The following is a 19,923-nucleotide window of genomic DNA, read 5'->3' on the forward strand; positions in this document are numbered from 1 at the left end:
CCATGCCGAGTGACACAGAGGGGCAGCTGGTGCTGGCACCCGGAGCTGTCCCGCACCCCGTGCCCGGGCCCGCTGTCCCGGGGCTGCCGGCTGCCCCAGCCCGCCTCGGGGCCGCCCCGGTGCCCCGGGAGCGGCAGCGCCGCGGCGGCCCCGCCTGCCGGGCAGCCTGGCAACGCCCGCGCCGCAGCCCGGCCCAACCGCCCGGTAGCGGCAGCGGCAGCGGCAGCCATGAGGGCGGCGGACGGGCACACACCCGCGGCGGCGGCGGCGGCGGCCGGGGAGCCGGGCAGCGATGTCCGCGGCGAGCAGCCCCGTGAGCACGGCCGTCCCCGGTCCCCGGCCAGCCCTGCCCCAGCCTGGGCCCAGCCCGCGCTGTCCCCTCGGGAGCCCAGCCGTTCCCCACTGATGTCCCCCTCACTGATGTCCCCCAGCACCGCGGCGGGTGCTGGCCCTGGTGCCGTGGGGCGTCCGCATCCCTCTCCAGCTCCCTGGAGACTTCCTGCAGCGAGGACATCTTCTCAGATGCCTCTCCATCTTCGGCCCTGCCCTGGGATGTCTGTCATGGGGAAGGCACAGTGGCCGGCTCCCCAGTGGCCCTGGGCTGGCCTTGGCTACCAGCACGCCCCATCTGGGTGGACACACCAGGGTCCTGTCCTTACCATCCTCCTGTCCTGGGGAGTAGGGCCTGGCTGAACACCATCATATATTTGTAAATTATTTGGTTCACTGTGTATTGAAGACGGATGCAGGGTAGCATAGCTTGACAGTTGCATTCAGCAAAGTACATCAGCATTCAGGGGATTTATAATAACTGGCTGTTTTGTAATATATTTTACTAACAGGACAGAAATGTGTATATGTTGAGCCACCTAGGAGAGTTAAAGAAATACTGGAGGAGCACTTTCATTTACAGGAAGAAGAATGCAATGTTAATCATCCATCTGCAGGTAATCCTCCTTACCAGCAAATGGCAAGTGTTTGTCAGAACAACTGATTGTGGCAAAATTAGAGAACATTTATGTAATATCATGCAGAACATTTAGAAACAGCAGAATTGCATATAGTCTTTATTACTTTTTTCTCTCTGGTTTTGCTTTTTTTGGTGAGAAATTAGGAGACCAGAAGAACACAGATAATTCCATATGATATATCAGTTTAATAAACCAGAAACAATTGCCAAGCAGTAGGGAGGTTTTGTTACCTTTCTCTTTGAAAGAAATGCTGTAGTACATTTGCTTATTAGTACACTTGTGTAGGATTGAGACCCATTTCTAAACTCATTCAAAATGAATTTAAAACAGTTGGATTCACAGACAAAAATGTACCTAAATTAGGTAATATAATCAGTACCTAGCAGATGTAAAGACCATTTGAGCCTGCAATTCTTATTACTGTGACTAGGCTCTGTAGGGAATTATAGCACACACCTGCAAATGACTGACTTGGGTAGCCTCTGTGTGTAGTAAGCAGAGGAAAAAAGGCACTTTGGATATTCTTTTGACTTGTCCTAGACACCTGTCATTGCATGTGTCCTGCTCTAAAAGTGTTCTTTTAGCAGATATTAACACTGGTCTGCTCAGTCTGCTCATGTGCCTAATGTTACTGAGAGCTGATCACAACTATTTTTTCTGCATTCATCTGCCAATGGATCAAAATTGTCTGGAGTATTTCAGTCTGGCTAAATAAATGGATGTTACTTTATATGCTCTCATGACTTTTGAGGAGTGTCCCAAAGAATTGTATGTTACAAAGGCTTAAAGTACAAAGATAATAGAGAAACACTACATAAATATTTGTTACAGGACTGTATAATATGGATCTACAGCAAGCTCAGTACAGAAATGGTATGTACAGCATAATGTTATAGGCATAGCATAACAATGATGAATGATGAATATGGTAAATACAGATGCTGGTGTACAGATTATTCAGTGAATACTGAATTCATTTTTTCAGCTGTTTGGACAATTAGAGATGCTTACTAAGTGGCCTGGGCTCTGATAGACAACAGTTGTCAGGTTGGATGGTTACTGATTTATACAGTTTAGACTGCTAAAGTGTATTGTTTAAAAGAAATTAGATGGCTAGTAAATTGTAATCTTTAAAATAAATTAGCTTTTAATTTTGTTCTGATGGTGATGACTTTGGTTTTTTATTTGTTTGCTTAGTTTTTTGTTTGAGTTGGGTTTTTTGGGGAGGGTATGTTGTTTTCTCTATTTTTATGAGAGTATTTGGTATTCCATTATGACCAAAAAAGGATGCTGCCTGCATCAGTATTACTGCTGTTTCTTGTTTATTATAGACAATAATAAACTGAATAATTAACTGAAGCTATATACTGCTTCAGTTGGGTGCCTGAGTAGTCCTAAGAGCTTCTATAAACAGTAGAGAGCGTTGCGTGCCTTTAGCAATCTGAACTTCTCTCTGAAGATGTCAATCTGTTTTCATTAACAGTGGAAGAATATTATTGTGTAGTTTCATATTAATTTTAGAACAAGCTGAAGTAATCAGTTATAAAGCTAATATTTTGCCAAATTGTTAACAGTGGCTCTGGAAGGAGTTTGGAATGTGAAGAACAATTTCTCCATTAAAAGCCTGAAACCAGTGTCACAGAACAACAGTGATTTACTTTTACAGCCTCAATTCTACTCAAGACATGCAAGAATGAAAAGTAAGAGTCAATAATAAGAAACTTTCACTATAACACCTCATTTTTATGTTGCAGGGCATCTTTCTGCAGAGCTAACCCATCTCTTCTTTTAGTAAGTAGGCAACAGACTTTGAAATCTTTGCAGAAGAAATCAGTTCAGGGCTGCTGTGTTGAGTCCCCTCATTTCATATTCTGAAACATTTTTTAAAGGTTCCACATCTATTCGTGGAATAATCTCTTGGGTTCTACTGATAGATGGTGAGTGTTGGTTTCATGTTCATTATGAACCTTATTGTTCTTAGCATACAGCCCTAAGAAATTCAATTATTTGGAAAAGCACTCCTCCAGCACACTTCCTGAAAAGAGCTCGATCCAGGTATTCTTTCAGGCATTTTAGTATTTGCCTGCAATGGTCAGCTGGTGCTCTGGGAAATGTGTTTCTCTCTTTACAATCTGTAGAGTGTGGCTTTTGTGGAGCACACCTGTTCTTTATAGCTTTTAGCTTAGTGTCTGCTCACATTCTCTCCTAACCTAACTCTCTTTAAACTCTAAGAAAACAGAGATATTTTGCTTTTTAAGAGGAATATTTGTAGTGCCATGAGATTGCAGAATATATGAACTCAGCATATTTTGCCTCTACATGAAGCTCATTCCCACTATTCTTGGGGGATAGTGGTTTAAAAATACAGGTTTAAAAATACATGACTAGCACCTCTTTCTTCCTATCTTGATCTTGTGGGATCAGGAGATAGTGGCATCTTAGTTACAAGAGCAGCATGGATTAAGCTATTACTGGTGTGAGAAGTGTTTAACCAGTACAGCCTTCTGCCACACTGCCTTTACTTTAGAGTTTCTTACTTGTAGGAGCACTTTAATTATAGAACAGACCTAACAACTACAGAATGACTCAGAGTTTTGAGATGTTAGCATAATTTTAAAGCTCATGTACCGCAGGCTTCTAATCAAGGCAAACAGTTTTCAAAGATCACGATCTTCTCCATTTCCTGCTCAGAACCCTGAAGAAAGAAGAGCTTTAAAACAAAGCAGTTCATCGAGATTGATGTAGGTGCTGAAAATCTGTGAATTTCCTTTGGGAATTTGAATGAGATTTCATTCCCAGGGACTGCTGCTGGGGACAAGTGGTGCGCTCCTCACTAGCTATGCTGCCTGTTTTGCAGTGGGCAGGCAGGCCTCATGAGAGAAGAGGTGGCAGAAAAGATACACAATGGGAAAAATCTGGGAGCAATCTGGCTTCAGCTCCTGTGTTCACCAAACCATCTCCATTCATGCATTTTTTTCTGTGTAAGGATCTGGGGAAGAAAGGAGAGACTGGTGGGGAGATGGAGTGGGTACAGGCTATAGAAATGGACAAAAGGGAAGAGATCATGAGAGAAGATGAGCCTGCTGTGTTTAGTGCCAGAGGAGAGGAACCAGTGAAGGAAAAGGAAGAATCACTGATAAGAGAAATGAAAGAGGAGATATACAGAAGGTTAGAAATTCCTGAAGGAAACAGAAAAGAGAATACAGTTCAGGAACACAGAGATAGAAACTGTAAAAAATGAAAGGAAAATATGCAGAAGATATAAATAGAAGAGAGAAAAAAATATTCATATTGCTGAATTTACATAAGTAAATGTATTTTCCTTCTTCCTTTTTCTGCCTTTCCCTAAAAGTGACCAGTGGTTTGGAGGGCTCACTATGTGGTGTCTCATCCATCCTTAGAGCAGAAATTGTCTTTTTTACAGATTGCTGAATGTCAGTGCTTTGAAGACCTGAGGCTGCTTTGATGTGTCAAATCAAACATCAGCATAACTAGCTTCCTTTGGAAATGTAGATGTTTGTTTATCAGATTTTTAATAAAGTTCTACTTGAATATGGAGGTATTTCCTTTTTGTTGTTTTATTCACATCCTCATACTACTTTTTAATCTGATGTTGTAAGTAGTCAAATCTGAACTGTATTTCTACCAGTGATGAAAACATCACAATTCAAAGATTACAAGATGTTCTTGCTGAAAAACGTGCAACTGTGAAAACACGTTTTCATAGTTTTCTCTTTTGCAAAGTGATTTTAAGTTCCAGCAGATGGTTTTAATATAACTGATGAAGTGCCTCATAATGCTTTAGGCTGAATTCATCCATTAAACTGAGCATTTCGAAAGGTGTTGCAGTAAGGCAGAAAAATTATAAAAGAAAGGCCTCAAAAAATCAGGCCTGCTCTGTTAGATCAGTGGCTAATCTGTAATTTTTTCTAAGTGAAGCTAGCACTTTGCAAGTTCCCATGTGAAAACAATCCTGGTGTGAACAGTTTGTTAACATAACAATCTATTCCCGGGTGAAAAACAACTAGCACCTGCATAAACATTAAATCTATCCCCTGAGAATCAGTGAAGAAAATATGTAAACAATTTAGGAATAGAAAGATTCGATAGACAAGAAAAATTCCTTTTACTAACCAACAGAGTAATTGGCAAGAAAGCTACTAACCAATTGGAGTCACACATGAGGTCTGTAAAACTGTAAAAAAAGGAGAACAGGCAGCAATAAAAAAAAAAGCCTTTGATACATTGCTTGGTGTGTCATTTCTTTCTGTCTCTACAATGACAAGAAGGCAAGAGTTTGTGATTCAGTATCTAGCCTGATTTCATGAAAGTTTAACATAAATAAGCCTCTCTCCATGTAAGAGCTATCATAGTATCAAAGAAGCACAGAGACAGCATGGAACCTGAAATAACTAACCTCTCACTCTTAAACCATTATTACAGTGAGGTAACACCAAACGAATAATAGTTTGCCTTGTATTATTATGCCACTTACGAAACAAATCTAGATCCTTCATACTGTATAAAACCAGAAAAGATATGGAGTCCTCCAGAGGCAGTTTCACCATGGACCTCTGTGTGCTACAGGGGCACAGCTGACTCACCATGGCTGCTCCTGGAGCTCCTCCTGCCCTTCCTTCTCCACTGACCTGGGGGTCTACAGGGCTGTTCTTCTCACACATTCTTACTCCTTTCTTCTCTGGCTGCAATTGCTTTGGTGCAGTACCTTTTTCCTTCTGTATTTTGTTATCCCAGAGGCATTATCACCATTGCTCATTGGCTCAGCCCTGGTTAGCAGCAGGTCTGTCTTGGAGCCAGCTGGTACTGCCTCTGTTGGACACAGGGGAAACTTCTAAAATTCCTCACAGAAGTCACTCCTGTAGTCAGCCCCTGGTACCAAAACCTTGCCTAAGAGGTGGAGATGAGATTTGTTTCTGGGCCTCTCAGTTCCTCTGGAAGTATCTATAACACACTGAATATTTTTAAAAAGGAAGCCTCAGTGACAATTTTGTGAAACTGGAATTTGATTTCCTTTGGGTTTTTTCTAGAATTATCTGTGAATTAAATCAGATGTTTGCCCTTTGATTTTCTGGATCTCTGCTCTGACATTAGAAATTTGATTTTATTTTTGTATCAGTGAGAAAGAAAAAAAGAGAAAAACCAAAACCAAAACAGCCGCTCAGCAGGTTTCAAGCCAAGTCTTCTCAGTGTTTCCATTTGACTTCTAAATGAAAAAGGTTGTTGTACTGAATATTGTACCTGAGACACTAGAGGGGTAGCTCCTTTTGAAAATACTGTTCTTTCTTTCTAGATGCAAATTTGATCATGAATCACATAATAATGTTTGAAAAGCACTGGATTTTTGGACAGAGACTTCGGTTAGGCTTGTTGCACCTTGCTTCTGCTTTGTTTCATTTTACCCTACTTTCCTCTCCTTGCTTTCCCATTCTGTTTCATAATCTTGTTTTAAAATTTTCCAAATGAGAAGACTTCCTGGCTCTATCCTGGATTCCTGCACTAACTCAGTTTTGGTGCAGCATTTGGTGCTCATCTTCTCCCTCTGCCTTTTTGTGTGACCTTCTACCATAGAGAAATCCCCGTTAGATCTTTTCTATTGAATATGTTACCTCACTTATGAGGCTGTGGTAATTCTTACCTAGTCTGATATATTCATGTTTGTGACCTTTTTATGTGTCTCCTCTTTTATTTGAATAAAACAAAGCAATTTGTTAAAATATAATCTTGCATAATAATAATGCTATTAATATTACTGTGATATTTATAATATTTTATTAAATAGGGTGTTGGGTAATTAAAATTAACAGCGCTCACATTTTATCATAGTGACTTTTTACTGTCTAACAGTTTGGCTCTCCTTTTCTCTTTTTTTATTTTATTATTTCATTGCCAAACTCAACACTACTGTTTTGAAAGACAATTGTTATCGTTGCTTATATCATTACATTATTGCCTGTATTAGTACCAGTGATTAAACACTTGTATTTTTCCAAGGCTACATCTACATTATTAAGTAATGAAGCACAACAGGAGAGGGTCAAGTTATTAAAGCAGTTGGTATTGAGAGCCCCATAACTAGATTATGTGTGGTTTAGAAGATTTGCTTCAAATTAGGGTAGTTTTGTCTCCAGGACTGAGATATGACCTCAACCCCTGATGTTCAAAGATGTCCAAAGAGAAGTTTTGTCACAAATCCTTGCTCTCTGTCCTGGGAGATGCTCACTGGGTAAAATGAGAACATCAGTGCTGGTTGCACATCACTCTTGCCACTATGGTTGCACAAGGTGAAGGTCAGTGCTGAAAAAACCCAAGGAAGATTGAAATTATTGATAACTGCTTACAATTATCCACAAAGTCAAATTCTGGCTTGCTGGTACCCACACATGTGTCAAAGTGTTTGAGGATCGTGTGGGATTACTAGGAAAATTTTTCTGCTCTGATTTCTGCTGTAGTCTACACTGGTGAACAACAAAGCTGTGCGCTTCAACGGAAAACTGAAGCGTGTCCTGGACAGGATCTTTCATTCACAGTGTGCACAGTACATTTTTTCATGCCTGTGCCTTGACCTGGAAATATTAGCTTCTCATGGTTTTAATCCAGCATTGCTCACAGTCACAAGTGAAACTGTAGCCAGGCAGAATATGTTAACACTGCCTTTGTTGCATATGCAGAAACATGAGTTTGTCTGTCCAGAAACTGTTCAGGCATCAGCTTTCAACTGGATCTTCTCATAATATTTCCAAATTTTAAATTTCCAAGCAGAAAGATCATAATTCTACATATGAAACAGAAGGAAATCAAATAACAGACATTTAGACTTCATGCTGAAATACAAAGTGTATCATTTATACAGAACAAAACTTTTATCACACCTTTTCATAGAGAATTTAGGTTCTTGGAAAAACTTGCATTGAAACCATGGGGACTATTTATGAAGAGACTGCAACATCACTCTTAGTGTCATTTTGGTACCAGACAGCATCCTTCCTCCTATGCTTTGAAGTTGATCTCATTTTCTTATGATGAAAAACTTCACAAGGTTTCCCCTCCTGACAGAATGTCTGGGTTGATAGCTCTGGCTGAAAACACAACCATGTCTTACAGTACCTTTTAAACTGCCTTTGTAAAACAGTTGACACATAGCTTCAAACACTTTTCCAGACTTAAATATTTCTGAAGTGTGACAAAACAGAGTGAGTCAGTGTAGAGGAGGAAGCCAGTTGGGAAGTTCCAGGCAGAAATATTTACTGCTGTTAGTGATGGCATCTATTCAACCTTCAAATAGGCAAAATATTTTTTATTTTGCAACAGCTTCATTACTAACACACATTATATTATTTTAAATTCCTGGCTATCAGCAACATGAGAACTTGCTGTGATTTCCATGGAGCAGTTAAAGCACTCCCAAGCTGCATATACAGTGCCAAGAAGTCTGGGTGGTCCTCAGTCCATGGAGCTATCTCCTGGACTGGTTTATCTCCAAAGCACACAAAACCAGATGTGTTCCCTGTGGGAGGTCTTCAGGCATCTGGCAACACTACTCAGCCTTCATCATGTTGTATTTCTCAGTGATGTCCACGGAGTTTTTCCCAAGTCAGAGCGAACAAAACTGCTTGACAAAACCCTGCCAGCACAAAGTAGCTGAAGTGATTGTGTCATGGATGTGCTGTGTATGATGGCAGAAATGAGGCAAACTGAAGCTGACATGGGTTACTGCCAGGCTGGTATTTATTTCTCTAGGTAAGAAATGAGACACTAAGAAGGGGAGAGAAACATCTGACCTACACACAGATCTGAGGACACCTGACTTCCAGCCTTGGTCCTGACAGTGAGGACCTGCATCACTGTCAGCTGGGTCATCACTGTCACTCCCTACATCGCTCACTCTACAGCAACACATCCCATCTGGGTCTTAAATTTACCACACCAAGATTTCTAGGAATCTGCTGGACTTCTAGATGAAGGGCACAATTATCATTGCTTTCAGCAGTGACTATGATGAATACCCAATTAAAATGTATTTCTGCTGTTTCCTATACTGGGAGGGTTTGAAGACAGCAGCAACAAAACAGTCAGACCTGTGATTTGTAAAAATTCTAAAATATATCTCAAATATACATTTCATCTTGCTCTAGATATAAATTCCATAAAGATTTTTTAACTAGTGGACTACTTACAACATGTAAATGTAAACATATATGTAGCTTCCACAGCAGCAGGTGTAACAGGAAAATTAATTTAAGGTGACAATATTACTCATAGAAATGATTTAGGCTACTGTCCTCTCATCTTGAAATGATTAGATTCTTATTTGCCATAATAAACCAAATATGATTATAGTTCTGAATATCTGTGTTGTATATACAACTACAACTCACTGTGGATTTCAGCAATAGCTTTTTTTTAAGATGCAGAGAGATCTACAGCTTTAGCTGATGTTGTGTTGAGGAATACAGAAAACCATGTTTTGATTTCATGTTAAATAATTCAACAGATTTGTCTCGGTATAACAATCAATATGGATGCCACTGAAGTGCAGATGAAAGTCACAGTGAAGTTTCACTGTAAGACTGCAAAAAATCAAAAGTAACTAGGCAACTCTTGCTATGAATCATTACAAGGGAATTTTTTTGGGGTTTTTTTGTCTTTCAAATTTGTCACTATTTGGCTTATAGAGATTTCCATGTTACATTGTCATGAAACATTTCATAAATGCTGAATTAATGGCAACATTTTTGTTGATTTACCATAGGCAGGATTAGGCCTTGCATCATCAATGTCATTACAGGCAGGATTAGGCCTTACATCATCAATGTAACTAGTCAGACTTTGAATTTGGAATGCTTAGCAGCAAATGCTTAGCAGCAATGGAAATGAAAGCATGACTAGATAAAACTCCTCCAAAGTCACGTACCAATGCTGAAAGCTCCTGAAGGAAAATAAGAACTGTAATTGCAGTTGATATGATCAAATTTATTGAATGAATCAGAATTCCAGAAGACAATTGAATTCTCCCACTCACTTTCACAAGTCCCAGATTTCTCATATTATCAGAAAAATGTCTGAATAAACAAAATAACTAACAGCTCTGGGTTTCGACCATTTTGAATCCTTGATTAATGAAGACTAGGGATTGTGTTCATTTTATGTAGTGTTCGTTGTATCAAGTGGGCTCTGGATTGAATCTATCTATTCCTTAGAAGGAAGAGCATTTCTGTATTTTTTTGCAGATTTCTACTGTTGCTTTCCCATATTCCCATTTTGTGACTAAAATCTGTCATTTATCTAGACAATCAGACACTGCCAGTGCCGGCAATGATTCACCTCATCCACTAGGGAGGACTAGTGCTCCCTGGAGATCCCTTCCAGCCAACTCTGTATGTTGAAGCAGGCAGCCAGCTACCAACTCCAACCACAGCTGTTGGCATTTCTTATATTTTATGAGTGCTTGCAGCATGAGCTATGGACATACTGTGTACATGTACAATAGTTTTATGGGTGTACATGACTTAGTTTCTAACCGTCACACACAACTGTGCTTTATTTTTATGAGACCTGAATCACTTTTCTTACTTCTTGACTTACTAGAGTTAAGTCACAGGGCCTCGACGTCTGTGTTATGTAAAATCTGAAATCCAAACAGTCAGTGAGAATTTATGCCTGGTGTAACTCTGGTGCCTTCAATAGACACAGATGAGAGGACCTTGAATCGACAGCTGTTGGATACGAGCTTGTGAAATGTCAGAGCTGGAAACATGTTCAGTTCTGTACAAACACTGTCTGAACTGTGTGAGTCAACAGCCTCGCAGTTCACTGAAGCAAATTGCTTAGGAAAAAAGTTTTGAGCCCACGTGAGGAAGTTTTTCAGAGCAACTTTGTGAAGCAGAGCTGGAAAAAGTAATTTTCTGGTAATCATGAGGTTTTGTAGTTTTTACATAACTGTGAGATTTTAAAGTAAGCATGTATGATTCTAAGAAAGCTGTAAAGGAGCAAAAAGAACCCTCTTTTAAAATTTATTTTCCTTTAGTTTTCCAAATTGTTAGTCCTCATAGAGGTGCTTGAAACAGATTGAATTTAACAGGAGTTCAAAGCTATTGTGGCAGCTGTCACTTCTTATTTTTTTTTTTTTCTAAATAAGTGACTTATTCAAACTTGCTCTCAGCTTAACTCACTAAATTACATCTGTTTTAAAAAAAATCCCCCTCATCTTCCAAAGTATTTCCCTGAAGTACAGGCCACAGGATACAGCATGCAAATCATAGGTTAGCTGGTGTGGGAAAACCCTTTTGCCAGAGTTTAAAACCTCTGTCTGTTTCAGGTGTGGACTGGAAGAAATAAATGAGAATGCATGTGGGAAGCAGCAGAGCAGTCCTGCTTTAGTCCTGCTTTCTCATGGGCAGTAGGGCAGGGGGGACCTGAGCCTGTGCCAGCCTTTGTGATGTGAATGGCAGGGCTCTCCTCCCCCTGTGGCCCTCTGGCCTGTGCTCCTACATGTGCTCATGTATGGGGTTTGTGTGGCAAGGTTCTGCTAGTGATGGGGTGACAGGGGTGACTTCTCTGAGAAGGTGCTAGAAACTTCCCCCCATGTCTAGTGGAGCCAATTCCAGCCAGCTCCAAAACAGACGCACTGCTGGCCATGGCTGACCCCAACAGTGATAGCAATAGCACCTTTGGGATAATGTATCTAGAAAGGAAAAAAGTACTGCACAGAAGCAATTGCATCCAGAGAAGAGAGGAATGAAAATTGTGAGAGCAGGCACCAAAGTCAGTGCAGAAGAAAGGGATGGAGGTGCTGCAGGGGCTGGAGCAGCATTTCCCCTGCAGCCTGTGGTCCATGGTGAGGCAGGATGTTCCTGGATGAAGGAACTCATGCCAGAACAGGTGGATGCCCATAGAACGCTCTGCTGCTGAGCAGATTCCTGGCAGGATCTGTGGCCCCGTGGAGAAAGGGAGCCCATGCTGGGCTGGCTGGTTTGCTGGCAGGACTTGTGACCCCACTGGGGAGTCACGCTGGAGCAGCCTGTGGAAGGGATCCACACTGGAGCAGTGCATGAAGAACTGCAGGTCCTGAGAAGGACTCACGTTGGAGAAGTTCAAAGGACTGTCTCCCGTGGGAGGACCCACACTGGAGCAGGGGAACGGTGTGAGGAGTCCGTCCCCTGAGGAGGAAGGAGCAGCAGAGACACCATGTGATGAACTGACCACAGCCTCCATTCCACATCCTCCTGCGCTGCTGTTGGAGAGAAGGCAGAGAAACTGCGAGCAGCACTGAGCCCAGGAAGAAGGGAGGGGTGGGAAGAAGGCGTCTTTCAATTTTGGTTACATTTCCCATTACCCGAGTCAGATTTGATTGGCGAGAAATTAATTTCCCCAAATCGGTTTTGTTTTGCCCGTGACTCTAACTGCTGAGGGATCTCTCCCTGTCCTTAGGTCAATCAGAGAGCCTTTCGTTGTATTTTCTCTCCTTTGCCCTGCTGATGAAGGCAGAGACAAAGCGCCTGATGAAGGCAGAGACAAAGCGCCAGCGGTGCCAGGGTGCGGGTACCCTGAGACCCCTTGTGAGCGTCCCTTCAACTTTTCCCGTGCGTGCTGGGGCCTGGGCTCTCACGGGGATCCCTCCTGAGTGCGGAGACACAGATTCCCTCTGCGGCCCCGAACCGGGCATGAGCAGCCGAGGGCCCGGGGTCGCAGCTCCCCGGCTGCCGTGGCGGTGCTGCCGCACGGGGCAGGCGGCGAGGCCGCGAAACCCCGCCAGGCGCCCGAGCACCGCTGTCTCTGAGGGCGGAGCGGAAGGGCCGCGGCGGGCGGGGCAAGGCGGCACCAGGGGCGAGGGGCGGCACCCGGGCCGGGAGGCGGAGGCCGGGCGGGCATGGCCGGGAGGGGCGGCGGCCCCGACACCTCCCCGCCACCGGGGCCTGGGGTGGGGGCAGAGCGGCGGCGGCGGCAGCAGCCCCAGCCCCAGGATGCGCTGCCCGGCGCCGGTGCCCTGCGGGGGGCAGAGCGGTGGCAGCGGGCGGCGGGGATGGAGGCGGCCCTGCGGCGCTGCTGCTGGCGGCGCTGGCGGCTGCGCGGGCGGCGGTGCGCGCTGGCGGCCGGGCTGCTGGGCGCCGCCGCCGCCGCGCTCGCCCTCTACTCGGCGCTGCCCGAGCCGGCCCGGGCGGAGGGCGAGGCGGTGACCGTGCTGCTGTGGTGGGAGCCCTTCGGCCGCCCGCGGCGCCTGCCCGACTGCCGGCGGCGCTACAACATCAGCGGCTGCCGCCTCAGCGCCGACCGCAGCCGGTTGGGCGAGGCGCAGGCGGTGCTGTTCCACCACCGCGACCTGGCGCGGCACGGCGCCGAGGGGCTGCCCCGAGGGTCCCCGCCGCGGGCCCCGCGCCAGCGCTGGGTGTGGATGAACTTCGAGTCGCCGTCGCACTCGCCCGGGCTGCGGGGCCTCGCCGGGATCTTCAACTGGACCATGTCCTACCGCCGCGACTCGGACGTGTTCGTGCCCTACGGGTACCTCTACGTCCCGCCGGCGCCCCGGCCCTTCGTCCTGCCCCGCAAGACGCGGCTGGTGGCCTGGGTCATCAGCAACTGGAACGAGGAGCACGCCCGGGTGCGCTACTATCGCCAGCTGAAGGAGCACCTGCCCATCGACGTGTACGGGGCGCGGGGGCTGGCGCTGGCCGAGGGCGGCCTGGTGGAGACCGTCTCAGCCTACAAGTTCTACCTGGCCTTCGAGAACTCCCAGCACACCGACTACATCACCGAGAAGCTCTGGAGGAACGCTTTCTCCGCCAGCGCCGTGCCCGTCGTCCTGGGACCTCGCAGGGCCAACTACGAGCGCTTCATCCCTCCCGATTCCTTCATCCACGTTGACGACTTCCCCAGCCCGCGGCTCCTTGCCACCTACCTGAAATTCCTCGATAAAAACAAGCCCAACTACAGGCGGTACTTTGCCTGGAGGAAGAAGTACGAAGTCCACGTCACCTCGTTCTGGGATGAGCATTTCTGCAAGGTCTGCGAGGCTGTGAGGACAGCTGGGAATCAAATCAAGACTGTTCAGAATCTGGCCAGCTGGTTTGAAAGCTGATGCTCCTGGCGGGTGAGACTTGTCTGGACAGCCGGGGCCAAGTGTCAAGGTGTCAGGAAGGATGATTCTCACAGAAATCATTAGCCCAGGTAGTCGGCATTAGCCACAGGAGACTGACATCAGTTGGAGAAGCGTACAGATACAGGAAAACAAGCTGTGAAAAGCCTACAAAAGGAAGATTTTTATTAATGAGAAAATTACAAGGAGACATTATACCAGATGATTCCTAAAGAGCAAATTTAAATTTCCAGAAGTTGTACAGTTACAGAACTTTTAAATTTCTGCACAGCTCAACATAAATATCTGATGCCAAATTCCTCAGCTGTACAGCTGAAACCACTTTTTGTGGCTATGACAACTTCCTGGACTGTGAAACTTTGTTCACAGAAGACACATGATCAGTGCTGGTTTTCTGTAATACTAAGACAAAAATGAATGTTTTAAACTGTTTTTTATGCGTGTGAAAGCTATTTACAGACAAATTCTGAGCCGCAAGTGTTGAATGTAAGAATCTGATGATACAGTAGCACCTTTTAGCGATGCTTGAAATTGCAGCAGCCAGTTAATAATACTTTGAACCAAATAATTGTTCTGTTTAGGAAAAAGTGTGTAGGGGGGCTGAATCTGAGTGGACAGACAGCTCAGATGATGTAAAGTATTTCTCCTTCTACCTGCTGAAACCATAGGCATGTTTATCCTGTATGGGAGTAGATTGGAACTTTAAGTACAGGAAAACAAAGACTGTAGGGAAGAAAGTTGGAACACTTCCACCCTCTCTTTATTCAGGAATTAGAAAATGTTTACAGGTATCTGCATGTTTTTCTCTGCAAAATTATTGCCATACAGGAAAATGCAGGGAAAGGCTCAGAATTGCAGGGGTTTTATTGCTGTATTGAATATATATACAGAAAGGCGATCTTTTTTCTCAAGTATCAGCAGACAGTGCTGTTGTGTAGCAACTCTTTCGATTTTTGGCATGCATTTTAAAAAATTCTGCTGGGGGACAGACTAGTCAGAATGTTGTTTTGTTGTTTTTAAAATCATAATTACCAAAAAAAAATTCCCAAAACTCCCAAATCACTTCAATTCAGAAAGAAAATCGCTGTAGAGAATAAGATCTACATTGTTGGTAAAATGCAAATTGTGTGAGGAAAGAATAGGAAAAGGGAAGGATTTACTATTTTCTTTTCGTTTGGTTTTGAAGTCCTTTTGTGGCTCAGTTTTTTAATCAATAAATAGGTTCTTAAGGTAGAACTCAATTTGCTCAGTGCCTGTCAAGGAACATTTACAGTCATCATTCCCTTTTAGACTCCCACATTTTGCTGGAACCATCCTAGCAGTGGATGTGTGGTTACTTTTTGGTTACATGTAATCTTGCTCAGCCAAAGCCAGAAAGAGACTTCAGTTACAATTGCACATCCTTGCCAAGCTCAGCCTCCCTGTCTTCTGCAGCTGTGAAGTTTGGTGGCAAAAAAATGGCAGCCTACAAGAGACTTGCCCACCTGAATAAGATATTAATTCTGATGCTTTTTAATCCATGGAGCTACTCAGAAACTTCATTCAGAATAAAATCATGGGCACAGAACAGGTGGGAAAAGGAGAAAGTCAGTTGCAAATAAAAGATGGGCATCAGAACAGGCAACCTTGCTGGCATTTGTGAGTCATATTTAGGTTAGGAAAGGATTAGATTTGATTTAAGCTCTCTGGGATATTGAATGAATGCTTTTAAGATGTATGAACTGGCAATCTGCTGTAATTTATTTGTAGTTAGATGTTCCCCAGGATTAGGTAAGCTTGGAGCCAAGGATTATTGGAAAAAAAAAACCCTAATAATAATGAAGTTCATTAATAATTTGCACAGTTTTACCAGTTCAGATCTTGCAGGCTTCTCCAATTATTCCCTTCTGCTTTTGTGCAAGGAGGGTTGGCTGAAAGTACTTGATGAACCTTTCTGTTGTCAGTGCCCGAGTTGCTGTAGAATATTTACTGGGAAGGGAGTGAAAACAATCTATGCAATGTGGGATGTCGTAGGGATGTTTCCTAATGCTGCCCTTTCACTCCAAGAAGTATAAAGTGATTGTTTAAAGTAAAAGAGGGGTCTTCATGGCGTGGTCATCTGTTTCTCATCAGTAGTTACTGCTCCCCTAATACTGGGTTTGATATTTTTAAAACTCCAATATAGGTATAGTATTAAGAGTAATACCCAAATGTCAGGATGATGGGCTCCCTCTTTTCCTTTGAATGTATAGTATTATTTTTTTCTGTTCAGTTTTTACCAGAGTTTGCAGAACTGTATACAAAAGCACAATCTGAAAAGTAAAGAAATAATATTTAAGATTGCAATACTTTTTATCAATCTACTGAAACCAGTGTATTTTTTTCAGTCCTCCTAATTTTTTTAGCAGTTTGTGAAAGCTTCCAGGCACACAGTTCTACTGTGTAATCATTAGTAATGCCATGTGCAGAAGATCAGGCTGCAGGAGCATGGGAATTTCCAGAGATTGCAAATATTAATTTTCTTCTCAACCTCTCTAAAAAAAAGAGTTGAAATCTTTTTGTAAAATTCAGAAAAGAGCTACAAAGCAATTAAAGCATAGTTTGGGTAAAGTGGTCAAAATTGCACAGTATTTGTAAATTGTACATTGAGGCTTTTCAAGAACTGTATGGTGAAAACTGCAGATTTGTAGTAATTATTGCAGAGCACTTGCATTGGGAGAAGAGAAGCCTTTTCTAATTTCATCATTCTTGCATGGATGTTGCAAATTTGTGGCTTCCCATTTGGGAGGGAACTCAGTCCGGGCCTATAGCTGCTGAAGTCAGTATTGCAGAATTTCTATAGATCTCTGGTTTTTGGTCATCCGCACCATGAGCTAAGAGTGTACTGTTACAGGCAAAGGACTGGCTTTTGTAATGCACTTTGTAGAGCTCTAGTTCAATGATAAATATAAGGTTTGCATGAACGAACTGGTTTGTACATTGGGTACCAAGGCATTGCAGATGATGTATACAATCCAGTTGTAAAAATTGGGGAAATCTATTTTCTATTTTTAGTAGAAAAATTTCCTTGAATACATTTTGGAAAATTTTTTATCCCATGCCTTAAAATATTGGGGTGGAGGAAGAGAAAGGAAGATCGATCATTATCTTCTGGGTTTTATAAGAAGAAGAATTACCATTACTTTTTGGTCATGATGTAAATGGAATAGAGATTTGTGTGATCCCTCAAATTACATATTGTATCTCAGGGAATTTTATACTGTAAGGTGTCTTGATCTTCACAGAATGAAGTAACTTTATATTAATGATATATATTGACACTCAATAAAATTAAAGGAAGTAGTGCAAAATGACCCTATTTTTTATTCTGTTGTCTGTGTTATGAAAGCTGAAGAAAACTACTTTTTAAAGAGAATAAATGTCTTTTCATGTTGGTTTAATAAATAAAAGTGGCAGATTGTTTTCAGTGCAGTCAGACTATGTGAGGTTAGGCATGAAACCTGATTCTGCCAGGAGAAAAATATTTTCATAGGAAATGCTGTGCTGAGTTATTTTCTATATGAAAAGGTGCATTTATTGAAGTTGGGTGTGGGAAAAATGTAATTTCAAACAAAATAAAAAAACTAACTTTCTCTTGACCTACAGAGAATTTGAATGTGGTTGGATTCTTTTTGCCCCCCTTAAATTTCAGACTGAGACTGTGTTTATTTTGGTATTCAGCATGTAGTGTTTTATCTTCCTTTTTAGCTACAGCTTTTTTTCCACGGTTGTTCATGGTTGTTTTCAACTGAACAACAAAAGACCAAGAGCCAAAAGCTGTTTTCCCTAAGCTTGTGTTGACACTGATTGCTGCACAAGTGTGGCTTACCCCTCTCTTTACTCATCTTCTGTACAGCTTAGTACTGAGAAAGCATTTCTGGAAATTCCTGCCCAGCCAGGAAGGGGGCATAGCTACAGACCTTGCTTTTCCCTGTATCATTCTCACATTTAACTTTTCTAAGTAGAGCTTAAACTGACTGCTTGCTTAGTCCTGCCTGCGGGGGGGAACATTTTTATAGCTCATTTTCCATTTTAGCTCTGAATATTGGGTTAGGGAAACTGACAAATATTTTCTGACAAATATTAGGTACCATTTGTTCAAGCTTGTTTGGTGAGTGTGTGAGCGAATGAGTGAGTTATGCCTGATTAAACTCACACATCCCTCTATCCAACAGTCATATTAAATGGTGTTTGTTTTAAGAGAGTAAATAACCCACTGTAGGGTGCACAGACCTGATGCAATCCAAAATCTGTTGACTAGAACAGAGTGACTTAATGTGGATTTAAGTGGTGTTTAACTAAGGATAAGTCAGGATCCAAGTATAACAGCCTGTTTTTAATCAGTAAAAAAAAGTCATTATTTGAATAACTTGCCTGTAACCAGCTTGGTTTATTTAACCAATTCAGTTTTACAATTTGCATAATTATGTCTTTTCTTCTGTGTGGTCATTTAAAAAACAATACCCCAGGCCAGAATTTCTGTGTCTTCTTTGCATTCTGAAGATTTATGGTTTTTTTTAATGATCTTGAGTTAAATACTTAAGCTTAATTTTCACACAGTGGCAGCTGTTCCTGGGAGTCTCACCCTGAAATTATCTGAGTTAAAAAAGTTAAACCTGTTTTTCAGGAGTGCTTTGAGAGCTGCAGGGATTTCTCACTGCTAAAGGTTCTCAATGTGCTCAGGAAGCATTGAGAAGCTAGGACACTCTTTTAATTGAAAAATTTTCTCCTAAGGAGTACATACTTTTCTGAATTCCTTCAATGATTTTAGGTCCTTATAATTGCATAGGTTTAATTTTTGCAACAGATTTAAGGTTGGACTTTATTTCAGGAATGCTTAATATTTTAATAATATTCTTTTTAAAACTATGAAAAATAGTCCCAAATTTGGAACTTGAATTTTTCTCTATTTATCAAACCATCTTTTGAAGTTAATCACCCCATAGGTTGGCTATGCACATTATGGAAGAAAATTCTGCATTTGCATCCTTGATTTTGTCATGGATGTAAAGGCGCTGTAGATATTTTGGATTATGAGAAGCTCATAAAACAGGAAAACAGAGCATTAGGAATGCCCAAGCTGTGGCCTACTCTGGCTCTGAGATCCTGATCACATGAATGCTTAGGACTGGAAATTGGCCATCTTGCTTTTAAGCAGAAGGCAGAAAGATGATTGCAAATAAAAAGCATAGATTATCAGATTGTGAATATATTTTGGTGCATTTGTAATGCTGCCAAATATCTTTGTGTAGTATAAACATGATATTGGAAACAAGCACAACATGACTTCATGAAATACAGCAAAATAATTGTCCTAAAGGCAAAGCTGGATTCAAAATGGAAAAATGATACTGGAATAAAAACCAAACTAATGCAATTGTGGGAAAGCATGGGTGGACATTTTAAATTGTTAAGTGGAAACAAACAGAGAGTGTCCTTGGAACTGCTGACTCTAGCCCAAACTGAAACCAGAAAACATAGGTTCAAAATCATGCTGGTACTCATGCTTACATCTACTACTGAATAGGAATGGCCTCCTGAAGTTAAGGCAGAGCTCTGAACATTTTTATTCTCTTTCCAGTCCCAAGTGTATATTTGTTTGCCTTATTGTTGGTTTCCCTTCTCTGTCATCCACATGTTTTCCTCAAATGTGCACGGACCTGAGGATGTCTTCTTTAATGTCTTATTACTTTAGAGAAGGAGAGCTGAGAGGAGATAAGTAATATATGGATGGTTGCTGGAAATTTTGTTTGTATTTTGCAAGAGTCCTGGGGTAAGATCAAGTAAACAATACAAGCTGAATACAAAACAGAGAAGCATGCT

At 42.3% G+C, this 19,923-nt stretch overlaps 2 protein-coding genes across 2 annotated transcripts; both read left to right on the forward strand.

Moving 5' to 3' along the window:
• Positions 1 to 213: 213 nt before the first annotated feature.
• On the forward strand, positions 214 to 4,527 carry C2H11orf97 (chromosome 2 C11orf97 homolog). The gene is made up of 4 exons (XM_059492774.1): positions 214 to 313; positions 843 to 947; positions 2,546 to 2,671; positions 4,396 to 4,527. The coding sequence occupies exons 1-4, from the start codon at positions 229 to 231 to the stop codon at positions 4,401 to 4,403; spliced, it is 324 nt and encodes a 107-aa protein (XP_059348757.1). The 5' UTR covers positions 214 to 228; the 3' UTR covers positions 4,404 to 4,527.
• An 8,331-nt stretch (positions 4,528 to 12,858) lies between these two features.
• On the forward strand, positions 12,859 to 17,710 carry FUT4 (fucosyltransferase 4). The gene has a single exon (XM_059466986.1). The coding sequence runs from the start codon at positions 12,859 to 12,861 to the stop codon at positions 14,062 to 14,064; it is 1,206 nt and encodes a 401-aa protein (XP_059322969.1). The 3' UTR covers positions 14,065 to 17,710.
• The last annotated feature ends 2,213 nt before the right edge of the window (positions 17,711 to 19,923 follow it).

Source organism: Ammospiza nelsoni, chromosome 2 (assembly GCF_027579445.1).
Source record: "Ammospiza nelsoni isolate bAmmNel1 chromosome 2, bAmmNel1.pri, whole genome shotgun sequence".
NCBI classification, from domain to species: domain Eukaryota; kingdom Metazoa; phylum Chordata; class Aves; order Passeriformes; family Passerellidae; genus Ammospiza; species Ammospiza nelsoni.

Coding starts and splice junctions, on each gene's coding strand:
- C2H11orf97 (XM_059492774.1), top strand. CDS start 229: ATGAGGGCGGCGGACGGGCACACACCCGCGGCGGCGGCGGCGGCGGCC. Junction 314..842: donor TGTCCGCGGCGAGCAGCCCC/GTGAGCACGGCC, acceptor TTTTACTAACAG/GACAGAAATGTGTATATGTT. Junction 948..2,545: donor TGTTAATCATCCATCTGCAG/GTAATCCTCCTT, acceptor AATTGTTAACAG/TGGCTCTGGAAGGAGTTTGG.
- FUT4 (XM_059466986.1), top strand. CDS start 12,859: ATGGCCGGGAGGGGCGGCGGCCCCGACACCTCCCCGCCACCGGGGCCT.